The sequence below is a fragment of the Amphiprion ocellaris genome, chromosome 5, assembly GCF_022539595.1.
Source record: "Amphiprion ocellaris isolate individual 3 ecotype Okinawa chromosome 5, ASM2253959v1, whole genome shotgun sequence".
Taxonomy (NCBI): Eukaryota; Metazoa; Chordata; class Actinopteri; family Pomacentridae; genus Amphiprion; species Amphiprion ocellaris.
The window spans coordinates 1,160,001-1,179,221 of record NC_072770.1 but is presented as its reverse complement, the minus strand read 5'-3'; the positions used below and the strand labels follow the sequence as shown (position 1 = coordinate 1,179,221).

Below are 19,221 nucleotides of genomic sequence, written 5' to 3'. Positions count from 1 at the left end.
GAACAATTGTCCATTTGTAGTCAGGAAGATATCTGCTGTTACTGAAAAAACAAAAACAAAGACACATTTATTTTACAAAGAATTTTTTCATTACCCATAGATGCTTTACAAGATTTAAAAAAGTGAAAACAAAAGAAAACCTGGAGGAAAATTCTTGACATTTCAAAGGGATACAACCTCCGTCAGTCTCCTTGGAAGTTTTCCTCCTTTTTTTTTTTTTTTTTTTTTTTAACAACAGTTTACAAGAAAAGACTCTCACATGTTTAATAGATGCACCTTTGGTTGCAATTACAGCATTGAGCCTGTGTGGACAGGTCTTAACTAGTCTTGCACATATGGACTCAGAAACTCTCTCAGATTGCTCAGGGATTGTGATTGAACAGCTCTTTTCAAGTCCAGATGTAAATTCTCTTTTTAATTAAGGTCTAGGCTCTGACTCTGTCACTCCAGAACATTAACACTGATGTTTTTTAACCATTTCTGTGGAGCTTTGGGTTTAAGCTTTGGGTTACTCTCTAGCTGGAAAATAAGTCTTCTTCTAAGTCACAGTTCTCTGGTGGATTGCATCAGGTTGTGCTACACAGTTTCTCTACACTTTGTAATCATTCGATTCTGTGTGATGATGTGCAGTGTTTGGTGTCTGCCAAACATCTAGTCTAATCTGATGGTCAAAAAGTTCATTTTTACTCTCATTAGCACAAAGAGGTTTCTTCCAGTTGATTCTGCCATGATTTTAAATTTTAGTCAAAATGACATTTGGGCTTTGACTGATAAAGAACCCAGGAAATGTTGTTTAATGAAGAGTCTCTCCCATCTCAGCTGCTGAGGAGTTTTTGTTGTCTCTTTCTTGCATGGTCACTCTGTTGTTGAGGACATCCTGCTCTGGGCAGATTTACACATGTACCATACAATCCTATCAAAACAGAGGGAACAGCACCAAAAATCTGTGACCATCCCAACTGGGCCTTCATGAAGTCAGTGAAGAGCTGTGGAACAAACAGCATCACAGTAAACAGGATGTCCCTAATGTGTCTCAGAAACGTACTCAGATTTTCTCCAAACACAGCACACCAGTTCACCTCAGTCTGTGATTATCATTCCATTAGCAGGTGAGTCTGAGACGGCAAAACACATCTCAGACCCAGTCAGTCAGGTAGAACTAATGAAGCCTCATTAGTGTAGGGTGAAATATCTGTAACAACCTAAACAAGTAGTCTAGCTGCTTTTTACAGAAGCTCAAAGGATTATTGTTGACTTTATTTCAAATTAGGTCTCCAGAAACACACAAAACTTAGTGTAAAAAATGTGCAGATTGTGTGACTGAACTGCAAAGTAGAAAATAATCAGCCCTGCAACAGACTGGTGACTGTTCAGGGTGTCCCCTGCCTGCACCCAAAGTCATGGTTATCCAATCAGCACAACTGTGATTAAAGTCATCAGATTTTTTACTCAAATTTAACTCAAATTTAAAAAAAACAACAACATAAATATCATCAGCAAAGCACACTGAATGGCCGGCATTAAATTGACTCATCTGGGGCTTTTTTATGGATCATGTGGAGTACATCATCACTAATACTGAGGCTTTAAAGGTAAGTAAGTTGACATTTTGAGAAATACCATATTTGCTTTAGTAAATTTACAGTTACCACCAGCAATCAGCTAGCTTAGCTGATCTGAAAGGCTGAACAGGTTTCCTGGCTCATGTCCAGTGAAAGCATTACCATGACCTGGATGAGAATCTATACAGTCACAATCATAGATAGTACATTAAAATGTCAGGGCTCAGCTTCAACATGAATAGAAATGCCTGACTGTAGAAAGAACAGTATGTGAGATAGTCAGAGAGTCTCCAGTCTGCATGTAAATATCATGTTTTCATAATGACCTCATGTTCTAACAATAATTTGCATGCTCTTTTGTGTAATATCTACCTATTGATACAAATGATTATGTGACTTTGGACTTTTCAAGCATTCTTCCCTTCTGTTATAACCTGGGGAGGCATTTAGCCTCCTTCACAGGAACCTATTACAAAAAATTATGTGAAGCACTTTTTCTCTAAAGCCAAATCCAAATGAGCAGATTCTACCTAATCCCACACTGAAGCTTAAAATGCACATTACACTGATCAGCACTGTAGTCTGTGTTTTATAAACTGAAGCAAATGAGTCCTAGAAAAAAAAATCTATTTTGAGATTTTTCAGATGGTTGTAAAGTAAGTAAGTGGAAATAAATGTTAGCTAAATATTACAAAGGAGATAATCATTTAAAAACCACTCATTATATAAAAAATAGATCTTTCTTTAATGATCAAAACATTTTTTGGTTAAGAAAAAAATGTAAAACTAATTATGTGATCAGGGAAATATTTAGGTGTTCTCCACAGAATGCATGTAAATGAAAAAAATATTGGAACTACAAGGCATGGTTAGGGCAAGTCCATTAATGTCAAGTAAAGTTTATTACACAAAATTTGGAAATCAGTGTCTTTGCACCAAGTGAAAACCCATGAGAATTCAGGGCCTTTTAGCTGCGAGGCAACAGCACAAATGTGACTCCCTCTATTGAGATCAAACTAAACATATCCCAAAAAACTTTAACTGGAAAAGAATGAAGAGACCTCAGTAAGGGGGATCACTTCTAAGTGGTGCTGGCATGCAAATAGATGACAAGTGTACAGAATGGACAGAAATCATTTTAAAAAGTTTTTATTGTGTATTATGCAGGCAAAAATACAAGCATTAAAGCATTAAATGGATAGAAAATATATAAAACAGTCCTAAAGTTATATCTTTAAATTTCCTACATGTGCCTAAAATACCCTAAAAGGATATTGCTAACTGACTGAACTGACAATGACAGAATGAATTAGTAATTTAACTCTGTTGCAGTGGACACTATGAACAGACTTTTATCCATGAATCTTCTGCTGAACAAAGTCACCCAGCTCAATGGGAAAACCTTCATTTTGGAACAGATTGCTGCATGCACCCATTTTGACCAACTTAGCCGAGTAAATTCACAGTTTAACTTTTCTGTTTTGCACCAGGAAATCAGAACAATAGTAAATATTCACTCATGTAAACAAGTGGGTCATAAAAACTAATGAATAACGTGGATAAGTTTAGCTATCAGTATGTAAAAGGTGATGATTTATCACAGAGCTTAGTTTTTTAATAGTGCAGAAAACAGGAGCTTGAAATTTGAGCAAAAGCGAAATTCGAAATGTCAAGAAATCTTGGAGAGATTGATATAACTCTCATGTGTGTTGGCTACCCCGCGCTAGGAGGCACTGTCTGGTGGATTGTATTATCTTTCAACACAACCACACTAGCTTTTTACCCCCATGTCCATTTGATGTGCCAGAAGTTAGCCTTTTGCTTGTGACAGGGGTGTCACATACAGCCCAATTTAATCTCAAGTGACCAGTAAAATCAGACCATAATAACCTCTAAATAACGTCCACTCCAAATATTTCCCTTTGTTTTAGTGCAACAAAGGCCATTCTGAAAACGTTCACATTTAATTATCCATCTCTTATTATGAACAAATTGAAATTTCTTAAGAAAAATAAGTGCGATTTCAACAATATTATGTCTTAGCTGATCATTTACACATTACAACTTACAGATCACAGTTTACCTACAAGGCACAAAACATTCAGTCAAACACCATCTGGAAATGAACAGTCTAGTATTTTACTTTATGATCCAAACGAGTTGTCAAGATCTAGAGACTATTTATGTACACACATCTATGTAGTGATCATGACCACCTGAACCGACACATCATACAAACTAAATGGGAACAATTAAGGAAGACAGCTGTAAATGTATCAAATTTATACATTAAAAATACATCAAAGTTGTGGCAGTGCATGAACAACATGAAAAGCACTCAGAGACCAGTACTCTGCCAAGGCTGCTCAGTCGTTTCATTTCTGACTGAAATCTTCTAAAAATTTGTGGCAGAAATGAAACAACGACTGAGCAGCCTCACAGCAATATAGAATGTCCATCCATCCATTATCTATACACAACTTAATCCTCATTAGGGTCACAGGGGGTGCTGGAGCCCATCCCAGCTGACTCGGGTGAAGGCAGGGGACGCTCTGGACAGGTCACCAGTCTGTCGCAGGGCTAATATAGAATGTGTCCATTTAATATAGATGTACCCACAAACAAAATGACTTTGCGCTGAGCTCAGGGATGTGTTATGATGGGACTCAGAAACACCCCCACAATTTAATCAGTTGTTCCTTGTATCATTTCCAATGGATAAGTCCTGATAAGTCCTCAGTGGTGGATTTGTAGTAGGATCACAATCATGTGATCGTCAGCAGGTAGCTGATGTAGTGTTCACTTGTTGTCATGGTTACAGTGACGCCATGCCGCTATCTGGCAATGATACAGAAATATTTATCAAATCCATGGACCCAGACTATAAGCTGCATCACTGCCAAAATTTAATCACTTGGTCCTTGTGTCATTTCTGACCTTCCCTGAAAATTTCACCCAAATCCATTGGTCTGTTTTTGAGTAATGTTGCGAACAGACAGACAGACAGACAGACAGACAGACGGACAGATTCACAGACAAACGTACGCTGGTCATCACATAACTCCGCCACGTTCCTTGGCAGAGTAATGAAGTTTCACCAAACCAAACACTTTTGTACTGAAGCTGCTGACTCACATTATATTGCACGATGTTCAATGTCTTTAAATATTTTCACAGTAAGGATTCATTTTGCAAAGCCATCCCACGGGCTGGATTGGACCCTGTAGCGGGCTGGTTTTGGCCTGCAGGCCATATGTTGGACATCCCTGGCTTGTGGTATACTTAGTGTACAAATGAGAGTGGGTTCAATCTTCCTGTTAAAGTTGCTGTGCTATTTTCTTCATTTTAATTTCAAATAAACCATGTGGTAGTCTTTTTGAATCACTAACAGGAAGGACACACACACTGTGGAAATCAATGTAGTGCATGCAAATACAAAAGCCTCACTGCAGTACAAGTTATATGGCCACAACGTGTAACTAAGCTACAACTTCATGTTCACTTATGTATCTGGCATATAGCTGGCATATAGGCTCATCCTACTGGGTGACGGATGGATGGATGGATGGATGGATGGATGGATGGATGGATGGATGGATGGATGGATGGATGATGGATGGATGGATGGATGGATGATGGATGGATGGATGGGTTGTAGTCTCATCCTACTGGGTGATGGATGGATGGATGGGTGGATGGATGGATGGATGGATGGATGATGGATGGATGGATGGATGGATGGATGGGTTGTCGTCTCATCCTACTGGGTGATGGATGGATGGATGGATGGATGGATGGATGGATGGATGGATGGATGGATGGATGTGTGGATGGATGGATGGATGGGTTGTAGTCTCATCCTACTGGGTGACGGATGGATGGATGGATGGATGGATGGATGGATGGATGGATGGATGGATGGATGGATGGATGGATGGATAGATGATGGATGATGGATGGATGGATGGGTTGTAGTCTCATCCTACTGGGTGATGGATGGATGGATGGATGGATGGATGGATGGATGGATGGATGGATGGATGGATGGATGGATGGATGGATGGATGGATGGATGGATGGATGGGTTGTAGTCTCATCCTACTGGGTGACGGATGGATGGATGGATGGATGGATGGATGGATGGATGGATGGATGGATGGATGGATGGATGGATGGATGGATGGATGGATGGATGGATGGATGGATGATGGATGGATGGATGGATGGGCCTGGGCCTGTTAATGTTGATTCTGTGCCAAGCTGCTGCTGTATAAGAAAAGGCAAACAGCACGCCGAACTGCAGGTCCTCTGGGGATAGTGCTGCTGCTCATCTAGAGACAGCACAGACACACAAAACACACACATGCTACACAATCCATAGGAAAAAAGAGCAGTGGTATTCCTACTGCACATTATGTTCAACAAATGTAACATTTAAATATGGCCAAGGTATCACAGGAAATGTAAATAAATACCAAAAGACTGACAATGGATCAAATGAGTATATTGTAGAGGCATAATGACAAATACACAGAAAGTTATAAATAACTTTGTAATTTCCTGTCGCTCTATAAAGCAACTTGGCATTTTCAGTTAATTATTTTGTTTTTTTTATTGCATAAAACAGCATTATGGCTCCAGTCAGAATGGGCAACAAACAGCTGTTTATAGCAAAACATTCTAATAAACTCATTGCACACTACCACTTTAGTTCTCTAAATAAGACAGAGATAATGAGCAGCTAAATAGCAAAGGAGATCAATATTTTTAAGGAGGCTATAGCTCAGTGAATACTGAATTTATCAGATGTCTAAAAGCACAACTCAGTTGATTAATGGGCTTCATAACTCTGTCAAAGTTCAATGTACATAAATTCTGTTTTAAAGCTTGCTCTTATCCACACAAATCACCAAAAAGTCAAACAATCATTATTCATCAATGGAGTTTTGTATTCTGTGGAATGATAAGACTGAGATTTCTCTTTTCTTTCTTTATAATAATAATAATACTAATAATTTTATTTCTATAGCAGCCTTAAGAACAGCGTTCACAAAATAATTTACAGACAGTCAAACAAGATATAGGAGACAAGGCAGAGCAGTAAATTAAAATAAATGGTAAAAATGATAATAAATTAAATGAATAATTAGCTAGATTACCACTCAAAACAAACAAAGGAACTAGGCAGTTTGAAAATTAAAGAATAAGACTGAGGGATAAAAGTTAGAAATTAAAAAAGAAATTAGAGAGACGACGTCACACCAAAGAACCAGGAAGCTCATTTAAATTAAAACCAGAGAGAACATCTAAAATACCAGGACAGAATAAGACTAAGACAGAATAAAACTAAGTAGAACTAAAAGTAAACCTCAAATAAAAACAAGTCTGCAAAAGTGGGTTTTCCTGATTTTTATTCTATTTTATTCCTTTTCATTTTTGTCTCAAAGTAGAGCCACAGTCAGTCATTGATTAATTTATTACACTGATGGAGGGGATCTGTTGGATTGTAGTTGTTTGATAACAGTGTAGGAGTTAATGTCTGCTGCTGTTTATTGATTTATTTGCAGTTTTTGTTAGTGGGAGCTTGTCGGTGTTTAATCAAAGAGGCCCAAAGTCTGAGCCATATAGGATAATACTTAATGCATGCTGCGGTTAGTTGTACTATAGCTACCACTGGAAAAAAACACATTCTACTCCCAAACGTTCCCTTATGTAAGGCTTGTATTTATTTATCCTGCATGCTGGTGGATCAGTGGCTAAGTCTCAGTTAGACTGTACTCATATGCGTGTGTACCCATTCATTCAGGAATCTAGGCCCATTGTTAAATTAAAACTTCCGTCTCTGCCCCCTGCTAGTAAATTAGTAGGCTTGTGGAGGAGACTGGCACCGCACGGCCAACATTTGTCCACATGAGTGTGGAAGGAGGGGGCGAGCTTGTGCGTAATGGAGAGGAGAGGGTTCGAGGGTGGCGGGGTGGGGGGAGGGAGGGAGGGAGGGAGGAAAGGTCCGCCTTGTGGCTTCCTGGCCCCTGCACCGGACGGCTGGGTTCTAGATGCGCATGAAGGCAGCCGGGCGGCGGGGGCCACTGAACGGGTGCGATGTAACGGCGTCGGGTGAGACTGGGACGCAGCGTGCACCGCGCGGGAGGGAGGGTTTAACATTAACCACTGTTTACCATTAGGCAGCTGTGCACGGCCCCACCGTACATAAGCCGTGCGCACCGGCGTCAACGCCTCAGTCTGAGCGCGTCCCCAGCAGGAGGAGATCATCCAGCCGGTGCTCGGACCCGACATCACCTCTTCTGGACTCAGACACTGGAAGGTAACTAAACCATGAGCTTTTTATCGGACTATTTGAAGCTGTAATTCATGAAAAAAAAAACTTTGTCTAAGAAATGTGTCACTTGGAGACACGGAGAGCAGAACTCCAGCTCCTGCAGTAGATGGTGGTGTGTGGGAGGTAGAGAAATGACAGGTGTGGGTCTGAGACGTGGATTTGTGGAAGTGAAATACTCGTGGCGGTGACATGGGCTCCAGCCCAGCAGAAAGCCCTCTGCCCTTGTTTAAATGAGCTGTAGAATAGAATAGGAGGGCTAGTCTATTCAGCCCTGACCAGGGGAGCACTAATTTACGCCTTTGCCATGTTGGGTTCGGGTGGTGTTGGTCCTGACTACTAAACAGAGGATTGTTCCAGCAGGGAAAGCCAGTCTTTATGCGGATGCCGACACATGCAGCCGGAGAAATGCTGCATGAAGCCAGCAGCAATACAGACGGAAGCAAACAGACTGGCCTTCAAAATAAAAAACTAAATCAAAAAATAGAACTTTTAATTTTGTATGGCTGCTACTAGGTCTCCCTTATAAAAGAGATTTCTACTGTCAGTGGGACTTCCTGGTTAAATAAAGACAAACAAACAAATAAATAAATAAATGTATGTCTCTACATATTTATTGATGTTGGATAGTTGTTCAACATAATGAGCTGTTGTTATGTCTAAACATCACCTCCACCACTAAACTTTATGATGTCAAAGATATATTATTATTATTATTATTATTATTATTAGTAATAGTAATAGTAGTAGTTTTGTGAATAATTGGTTTGTTTTTAATGACTTGGGGATTACTAATGAGGAGTGGCAAATGGGAATGAGTCTTTTAAATGCGTGTTTATGAAGAAGAGCAGGAATTAGCTGTAATTCCACTGTTAGAGGCTGATGTGTTGTTCTAGTGCAGCTCAAATGTGAAGTTATTAGACACGAGTAAATGGACCTCTAATAAGAAGGGTAAGAAACCCTCAGTTGTCTTTGTTTTTAATTTCTGATTTTATTTAGTTTTTGAAAAATAAACTTTGCTGTTGAGCTGAAGTTGTCCTCCAGCTGACTAGGCTATGCTCAGATAAGGCTGTAGTGTTTATTTAGAAGGACCTGACAGGAATAGTGAATTATGCAGTGCTGGGGCTTGACAGTAAGTTAACACTCCGCCTCCAGAGGATGTTCCCGGTACCTCTGTTGGAATATTTTTAGCCGCCGGGAGGAAATTTGGCGCAGGATGAAGCTTTTTTGAACTCACTGTTGGTCTCTCCTCAATGGTACCCAACGTCAGTGGAGACTGAAGAGCTGCTGAGCTTCAATCATGTTCTAACTGCTCAACAGTGTAATAGCCCAATAAAGGACGTTTGTGGTCCTCAAAGTGAAGTTAGCAGCCTTCTGGACAGTGAGTTCTGCCCTTCTTTATCATTTATTTTTAATTTCCTTTGATTGGCTGTAATATTATTGAGATATTTTTTCATATTTGCCTGCACTTACCTTGGCTTTTGTACTATGCTGGAATAAGCAAAATTAAAATGTCTGTTTTTAAACATGTATTGTTTAACAATACTTGATAAAAGTGCATTCAAAGAGGAGTCTGGGTTATGGGTTATGTGTGGCTCTATCAGAGGTAACAGCGTTGACCTTCTGGCTGGTGATCTGTAGAAATACACCCTGAATGTTGCCTGAACATGTTTTCTTTTAAGGCATTTAAGATGAGAAATGATAAGAACTAATTAATGGATTTGTTCTTTTCCAGGTCCAGCCTGGTTGGAGAGATACTTTTCCATAGCTGGTAATTCAATCCTGATAGTGTGGATCTTTAAATATCTCCTTTAGGAACCTCCCAGCAGCCACGTGGTGTAAGGTGAGACATTCCCTGCCCCGTGCACCAACCAGTCCTACGTGATCAGAGGACTGAGAGCATGACCGATCCCTGGCAATATCTGGCCACTGCAGACCTCTGATTGTATGATTCATCAGCTCGTACTGAACTTTAGAGGACTGTTTACCAGCGACTGTAGGGGATTTCTGTGGTGAATCCCCCAGCCCACGTTTGTCCTTTCCCATCTGTTTTGAACCAGCATGCCTTCTGTTTTTTGCTGGCCCACCCTGAGCACCTTGCAGTGAATGGAGAACATACTGGTTCTGCTTCCGAAGCACCGACAAGAACACGGGCTCTGCAGACACACAGCTGCATGTGTCTTGCTGACTGCTTCCTCTAGAGCAGTTTTCTCTCAGTCTTTAATAGCAACCCCCACTCCCTGTCAGCCTCTTTAATGGGATAAATCAATTGGACCGATCAGGTTCAAAACCAGATCAAGTGGCCAGTTTCATTGTGACATCTCCACAACCATTAGGCCAAGAAACACTGACCTTTTCTTATCAAGTCTGCTGTCTTCCTAAGGCTTCCGCATGGTACTTTGGTCGAAAGAACAAGACAAACTCCCCGACATTGACATGTCCTCCGGGAACATTGAGATAAAGAAGGAGGGAGGCCCCCTGACCCCGGCCTTCCTCAACTCTAACTGCACCATCCACCCGGGGATCCTCACTAAGGGACCAGAGGAAGTGAGCCCAGGGTCTGGGGGAGAGTTCGAGCTCACTGAGGTCACGTCTTTCACAGAGAGGGCCGGTGAGAATGGGGGGGATGAGGAGAGGTCCGAGATTGTCGTGGCAATAGACTGCCGGGCTAACGCGAAGGGTCAGCGGGAAGAGGATGCTCTCCTGGAGAATGCGAGCCAGAGCAATGAGAGCGATGACACCAGCCATGATCAGAGCCCCGAACCCTCAGCGCCACTCAAGGAGACCTCCTTTTCCATCGGCCTACAGGTGGTCTTTCCCTTCCTGCTGGCCGGGTTTGGGACAGTGGCAGCGGGAATGGTGCTGGACATCGTTCAGGTAAGTCATCCTAACATTTCTCATACGCAGTGAAAGCACAAAGCATCTCTATAGGCTCTGCTGTTGTTGGAAATGCAAATTGAAAGTTATATGTTTTGATTACATGTAAAAATATCCTCTTTATGTGTCGACTGTTTTCACATGGAAACCCAAATCGAGATATTCAGACATTGATTTAATTAGTTACACATCCCTCTTCTTACAATCCACCTGCCGTGCAGAAGCAACAGCAGCATTTCATTTTACTGTCATGTCTCCAAGCAGAGCTGCAGCTCCAAGAAGACCATGTGTTCTGAGTCTCACTATGGGCACGGCGTGCCCCTCGAGCGTTTTAGTGAACCGGTTTAGGGAGGCCTCGTTGCCTTGGCATGTTTTAGTCTTTGTACTGCTGGCCTATCGGGTGGATGGGTGGAATGGGCAGTTGTCGCACACTATGGGGGTATTTACATAACCTTTTCCTCCTCTACGGTCTGCATGCCTGTCCCCAGGCCTGGCACACACTGGTACACAGTGTATCTGCTAATGACCTGTCACTGTCACGTCATTCTGTGTGAAATCTGACATGCCTTCATACAACAGGAACAAGAACAGCAGGTGTTTGTTGTAATGCTGTGTGTGTCAGAGGCCTGATGGATCAGCTCAGTGAATAGAAGCCGAGTTAAATTCTTGCTACTTCTTTTTTCCTGTTCACTCACTGTACTTGCTGTCTTGCTCTGAGCAGATCTAAGTTTGCATTGTATAAATGTCATCCTGACAGCCCATATATTTCTTTAAAGTCAACTTGTAGTGGAGATAGAGCTGGAGGCATCAGGCTGTCAGGAGACCAGTCCAGGCTCACTACATCCAGGCATACTGATGCCATCATGGTGGACCTCAGACATTCAGCACAGAGGCGAGGGGGAGAGGCAGAGGAACAAGTTTATTTTCTTTGAACACCTGAAATGGCAGCACACTACAGCAGAGCTAGAGTCAGAGTGAAACCAAAATACAGTCTGAATCAAGACGTCCATTGCTGGTTAGGTGTCCTCTTTACACCAGGAATGCAGAGGTTTGGGGTTAAAAAAGTTTTTGTACTGCTTCAACGTAGTACCATGCTGCTTCAATTTCACTAACTTCTAAAACACTCAGAGCAGCGTTCTTGTAGCTCTCTAATGGAAAGACAGGAAGATGACTCATATATAGAAGGTGGGCGGGTAAGTGTGAACAAATGTGCAGGAATGATTGAAGATGCAGATAAGGGCTTTCTGAAATGACTGTTCTAGTGAATTTGGTTGAGCATCTAGCAGGTTATACCACAGCCTAATTCCCCCTCTGTGCTCTGTGAAACGCTAACTCAGCTAATCCCCGCTGTCCTTGCAGAGAGGTGATTGCCTACCTCTCATATAGTATCCCTCTCTCTCTGGTCTGCATGCACTGTTCCAGTTCCTCTGCTTTAAGTGACGTGCTAGAACGTGTAGTTAATGTGCTGCTCGGTCTGAGTTGAGAAGTTGTGGCTTGGACTGGTATATAACATGTTTTTTCTCTCACTTTTTATGAGGCTTCTTTGAAATATAAATTTTGTACCACTGGTGTTTTTGAGCACCTACAGCTCACACAGAGAGCTTCTGGCCTCAGTCCCACATGAAGTTGGCCCAGAAAGGACTGTCCAGGCTGGTATAGAGGAGTAAGACGTCTGCATAGTTGTGTTTAGTGACTTGGCAGCAGAATGACCTAAAACTGTCTCTCTCTGCCAGGGCCACAAATTCAGGCCTGTGAGGGCTTAGTTGGACTTCAGGTTAAGTGTGATTTCTAAAGGTCATGTAGTGTTAGTTTTCTTGGGAATACCACAGTGAACGGCCAAATGGTGTCAACATTTTTCAGATTTTGCCATCTATACTTCTGTCAGCAGCACAGCAAATGTTTATACCACATATTATCATTATTGTGTGCATGTATGTCTGCCTCAAAGTCTAGCTGTCTGTCATACCAGCTGTGAAGTCTTAAAGACCAAAAATAAAGCAAAGAAGTAGGACACACTTTTAAAAACAAGCAGTCCAAAAATACAGGCACAAGTAAACAGGAAAACGTGGTCAACACAGAGGTTTAACATTTGTGAAGCTGCTCACCAGACACCATTTTAGTCCAACCACATCCACTCATTTTCACACAGGAGCCACTTTAAAACCAGAGCATGGACTGAATTCTCTGAAACTGAATCCATTTTCCAACTACTGTCTTTCTGCTCTGGCTGTAATGGACAAAGTTGACCACTTCAGGTCAAATGTACACAATTGTGTTTTATTTCTTCTGGGATTAATACCAATAATACCACCAAAAATGTAAATACATCATTTAAAAACCCAAGCTGTTTTTTTTAAATTTCAAACCTGTTCATATTGGTCAATTGTGTACATCGGCCAAAGATGTTGTGTTCTGACATTCATTAACAGCGTATCAGCTCACAGCTCTATCCCAGGCAGCTCCTTGGTGAGGATGTGAGTGATACAGACTGAAAGGATTAGCAGGTTAGAGTGCTTTTAAGTTGCCCTGAATTCTGGCTAATCTTTCACTCTACCAAAGATCCTCAGGAACCTTTGAAAGCCCCATGTTGCTTATTTGCTCTCCCTCTCATCAGACAGTTCAAGGTTTACCCTCACTGAGTGTTCATTTAGTCCTAGGACTCAAACAGTCCAGAGCTTACGCTTCTTTAGAACTAAGTTAAAACTTTGATTAAGCTTTTGTGCACATGTAGGGGAGCCTTGGTACTTCTTATGACAGCGTTATGTCTGAAAACTCTGATGTATTTTAGTGATGATAGGAAATTTATGCTGTCCTTATCACCCCACAACAAACAATTACTGAAACTTACTGAAAGCAGCTACTCTTTGTCAGTCTGTTTCAGGGCAGTAAGGTTCTGATGGATTGCTGACGTTCGTCTTTGACTCCAGTGCACCCCTAAATGTTAATTTGTCCTGCATGGCATGTGGATCCTAACTGTAGCATGCATGCAGTAGCAAAAGGGAAATGAAACAGACACACCAGCTCAGGTCTGTACTAACAAAACAGGATTGGGTTTCCCCTGGTGACTTCAGTTAGTGAGGTAGCTCTGAGTTTCAGGAGTATGATGATTCACTTCTTTCCAGGTTGCCTTATGCTAAATGTCAGAGCTGTTTCAGGGCAGGTTGTGTTCCAGATAACTGGAACAATAAGCTTCAGAAGTCCTGCAGTAAGTGTAGTCATCGGTTTAAATTATGTTTTTATGGTTGTTCTTTATTTACTTCCATTTATCTCTGCCAGTGTTGCAGCTGAAAGAAAAAGGCAAAGATGGCTACATTCTTCCACCACATCACCGTTAAAGTCATCTTATTTTTATTACTTGATTTTTTTTGTTAAATAATCTGTCTGTTTTGTGAGTAGCATGAAGGTGCTTCATCTGTAGTTTTGTGATTGAATCTTGTGATGCGTGATGATAAATAAACTGAATCTTCAATCTCGATTACCACTTAAACAACTGGTGCACACAGGGACAGGGATATTGATAAGAATATTACACATTCAAACAGTCTGCAGTTTTAATGCATGTTTTTTCCTGTGTTGGCTGCTGCAGCTGTGTTGCTTTGTGTTTCTCTAATGTCACAGTTTGGTCTTCATTTGTAAAAGTTTGTGATAGATCTGTTGCCAAGTGTGCTCATAGCCAGGTTCAGAAACCCTCGGTTAACAACCTAACTGCAGTTGTTTAGTGAAGCCAAATAATGAAACGATACCCCATGAACCGAAGGCCTCTGGTGTCGTTTCTATGACGCTGCTGGAGCTGCATTGACTTTGCGAACCATTCAGGTTCAGCATCCCACTCAGTACAGCAAGTACAGTGATCACAAATAAAATGGGGCCATGTTACTTAACTGGGCAACCCGACCCTTGTGAGGCTTGCATACCAGAGCTCCTATAGGTCTGTACACAGAGGTACTGGAGTTGTCCAGTGGAGTTCCTAGAACCAAGGAGGTGGCCATGAGGAGGGAGGGCTTGTTTGGCTCAGAGCCAGCGTTCCACGGAGACAACAACATATATCACCACAGGGGAGGCAAAAAGGAAGATAGGGGAGTGAAAAAGAAGTGGAGAGAGAGAGAACGCTTGAAAACATGCGGCTGTGAAAGAAGAGAGGAGTGCTCACAGAGGTGCTCACAAGGCTGCTGGGATGGCAGAGGGCAGCGAGCCAAGCTAAAGGGCTGCTGGAAGGGAGGGAGGGAGGGAGGGAGGGAGGGAGGGAGGGAGCTCTGCTTGGCCTGATGACAGCCAAGAGAACAGACAAAAGGAGTTTAACCCACACCAGAGAGTCGCTGCCACACCTACTGATAGCATACATACTGAAGTATAACACAGTCATTATCTCACACACACGCACGCACACACACACACACACACACACACACACACACACACACACACACACACATATATATATATATATATATATATATATATATATGTGTGTGTGTGTGTGTGTGTGTGTGTGTGTCTGAGAAACCCAGGGAAACACAAATGAGAGCATGCTGGTGGGAGAAGTGCAGGCCAGCATTGTTAGAATGTAGGCTCACTGTCACTTACTCCTCTCTCTTCCTCTCCTTGTCTATTTTCCCCTCTCTGTCTTTTTTTTTGTGTCGGGCTCTTTGCAAATCGATTTAGCTCCGAGCAGACTGGACTATGAGTGCCGGGCGCTGGTGGGAGTGGTTCTGAAGAGAAGCACTTTTACTGAGATAGATCAATGGCCTGAGCCTCAGCGATAGCTTTGCATCTGGCCACAGTAGACCGCAAACCTGCTGTCACTGCATGATGTCTAATGGAGGCAGCAATTTAGCACAGTGACAAGCCCAGGGAGTCAGAGGAAACCCTCCATTCAAGTACTGGCCAGCAGCCAGGGAGAAGGTCAGCAAGGGTCAGGCCTAAAAACACCAGCTGTAAACTTCATTTAAGACCATCTACTGGAGACACATGCAGGCATGTTCTCTTATACATACCACGTGTGTTATGTGATTTTCCCCAGCAAGCTCCCACCTTACCACGTTGTCCCGTACACTAAGCTGACATAGCACCTGGCTGACTGTAGAGTGAAGCATACAGCAAAATGTAGCTGCCAAGAGCATAGAAGAAGGTTTGTTTTCAAACAAGACAGTGATCTGAAGCATACTGCCAAAGCTACACGGAAATGCTTTAAAGACAACGGGAGGAATGTTCAATTCAGAATGCGTGGCTGGACTTGACGAGGGCTGTGATCCCTGTGCAATCTGACAGTTCAGCGAAGAAGAATGTGGTAAAATTACAGTGTCCAGATGTGCAAAGAGACAGAGACCTATTAACATGGACTCAGTGCTGTAATTAATGCAAAAGGTGCATCTACTGAGTACTGAGTGGAAGGGGAAATAGATATGTAATCAGCTATTTTATTTCATGTTTTTAATTAATTGACATTCGCATTAACCCCTTGACGCTGATCGTCCCATAGTCCCATCATACCACATTACTGCAGATGGCATATCCATTCCCCCAATGCCGGTCTGTGCATATTCAATACAAGGAACCTTTCAAAGCACTGGTTTCTGGTAGGACCAGTTGGAGTGGGACCTAATTGTTATATGTCTGTTATTATTATTATATATTTGTTCTTTGTGTAATAAACAAATTAACAATCTCCACTTAATTTAGCATCATCTGGAAAGCAAAAACATTTTTTTTATATAATTGTAAATAAATTCAGCTGTCAAGGGGTTAAAGAGCCTATGTTTGTAAAAGCCTAATTATATTTAGTATTCAATGTTGAAAACCAATGAAAAGGAATAACTTCCAAGAGGATTAATAGTTTTTATTGGCTCTGTAGCAAGATGATGCTCTTATTGTTGATCCACCTCTGACCGGATGGAGAAACGTTCATCTACCAGCTGGTTTTAGAACTTTGAATTGCTTCAACACAGCTTCTTTCTAGGAAGCAGCTATGTTGACACTAAGAAGAAGCAATACTAGTATTGTATTTATTCAGGAATACCATGCAGTATAGATTTTGATAATAATAGTTAGATTTCTGTCATTAAAATTCTTCTAACTGAAAGCGGAGGACGATAAGTCATTTCAGCATTACGTCCCACTGACCTTGTTGTTCATAAAGAAGAGCTGACAGTGTGAAAGGTCCATAGATTCACATCTTACAGATTTGTTTCCACCACTCAACCAGTAATATAAAACAAGGAAAAACACAGAAACATTCTGTGCCCATCTACAGCTAGATTCTATCTATTTAAATGTGTCTGTGACCATGTATACAGTGTGTTGACTATGCTGTGTTCTGATATGACCTGGTGGTCTTTGCAGCATTGGACCGTGTTTACAGAGGTGTCAGAGGTCTTCATCCTGGTTCCAGCGCTCCTGGGGCTCAAAGGCAACTTGGAGATGACGCTGGCCTCTAGACTTTCCACAGCGGTAAGCAGCGTGTGTGTTTCTCTGAGAGTGTGTGGAGTTGTCAGTTTCTGTTACTTCCTGTCCACATCAGACTTTCAAATTTATAGCATGTTATATGTTGCATTCGTTTACTGTATCTGTAAGCTCTTTATGTCTGTAGATTTTCGGATTTGTTGACTTGAAGTAATGTGTTGTCCCTTTTAAAGTTATACAGTCTATCTCATTGTCAGACCCATGAAGGACCCTTTCTAATGAAAATCTGTGAACATGTTTATATGTCTGTTATGTGTTAGAAGACACACCATTAGTAAAATAGGCAGCCAATACCGTGGCTTAGTGTTTTCACCTTGAAGCTGCAGTGTACCAGGGTTTCATACGTAACAAACCTGAGGAACCAGTCCAGCACATGTTTTGGGCTTTCTCTATCATTTATTTTTCATCAGAATCACTTTTGGCTTGAATATTACTACTTGCTGCTGTGCTGTTTTTGAGCAGAGTTGTTGGTGAGCTGGAGTGCTCAGGCTGTAATACGTGGAGAGTGTGGACATACAGGCAGGAACTTAGATCTGTGCACTCTAGAGGAAGCAACAGTGTAGTTTACATCGAAGCCATTTTAAGGCAGGAAGGTGTTATTTTCAGGGTAAAACTTTTAAGTATGTAAGTTTGATACACAGAGGAAAGTTTTTTAGGGGTTTAATCAGTAACCAGAGTGGGACTTTAGAGTTGATTGTACTTCAGGTTAGAGGTCATGTTGCCCAGGTGATGTGGGTTACAGATGAACTGATAGCAACATTCCTCACCATTCACACGTTCACTGACCCTGCCCAGCCTATTCACATCAGCAGACTTCAAACATAAACCACTTAAATAGTGAGTGTAGAATACATTTACAGACTACAGGGTGGAAAATAAATTAATATTGGCTTCAAATCTCACATAGCTCATGAAGGAATTTGTGTTTAATTCAACTATATAGAAACGTTCTTTGTAGGTCTCTCTACCCTGTTTGCTATCCATATTGACAATCAAATACAAATTATACAGTCAAAAGCTGCTTTGGCCAAGGAGCAGGGAGTCCACAAGTAGAATTAGATGCTGTAGTGAGATGTAGCATCTGTCTCTTTTAGTTTCACTGATCTCTCAGCTGTAATCACTCCTTCTGAGCTAACAAATGTCCATGGTATAGCCTGAGGGGTCAATGACCTGACAGCACCCTATGGTCATGAAGGTAGAATAGAATTAGCTCAGTATTGCTCTGAAGTGCACCAAACCTCACCTTCTTTCTAAGGTGACGAAGCTGATTAGCAATGCAAGCAACTACCTGACATGTTCACAAACTTTTCTTAGATCACATGGTAATCCATCTGGCTCAAAGCTACAGCTCCATTTCTAAATTAATTTGATACAACAAAACTTGTGGTCAAGAAGCGAAAAGTCAAATGTTGTTTGAAAGACAGAGATCAGATAAACTGGCTGTCCCTCACTACTAAACTTTATAGACTTACAGGGACTTGAATATATCATGCTGTGTTGGTTTTTCCCATAAAAAGCCCAGACAAAGCAGAACGGTTTGGAAAAGTTGAATATTTCATGTGGATGTAGATTTTAGTTTAACCTTTAACAGGCTTTTGTAATGATTTTTTAATGCTCTGTGTTCTTTCCAGATAAATTCGGAGTGCAGATTGTGAATCAGTGTCAGATTGGGAAGATAATTCAATAATGTTTTATCAGATCTTTAACACTGTCTGAACCGGAAATCAGTATTTGTTGAATGTTCCACTCAAAGTAATGAGAATTCATGTCCATATACAATTCACTGACTCAGAACCCTGCTACACAATTCTGTTACATGGAACTGTTGATGCAGCTAATAACCTGAACACTACTATTGTCCATTGTACTGCCTGAAGGGTCAGTGTATTTACATTTGTCCTGTTTGTCAGCCTGCATAATTTTCAGTTCAACACGAAAGGGTTGTTAAATCCATCATTAGAAAGCCAGAGTCTGAAGCTTGCTCTCTGC

At 41.4% G+C, this 19,221-nt stretch overlaps 1 protein-coding gene across 2 annotated transcripts in view; it reads left to right on the top strand.

The window, feature by feature from the left end:
• Window positions 1–7,617: 7,617 nt before the first annotated feature.
• Window positions 7,618–19,221, top strand: part of slc41a1 (solute carrier family 41 member 1) — a 24,819-nt gene continuing 13,215 nt past the window's right edge. The window contains exons 1-3 of one of the 2 annotated variants that reach the window (XM_023270060.3): window positions 7,618–7,884; window positions 9,632–10,773; window positions 17,113–17,220. In XM_023270060.3, the coding sequence (XP_023125828.2) occupies window positions 10,288–10,773; window positions 17,113–17,220 (594 nt within the window). In that variant the 5' untranslated portion in view covers window positions 7,618–7,884; window positions 9,632–10,287. Of the gene's footprint in view, window positions 7,885–9,119; window positions 9,278–9,631; window positions 10,774–17,112; window positions 17,221–19,221 lie in introns of those variants that run through there. The other variant, XM_035948041.2, reaches the window with a different exon arrangement.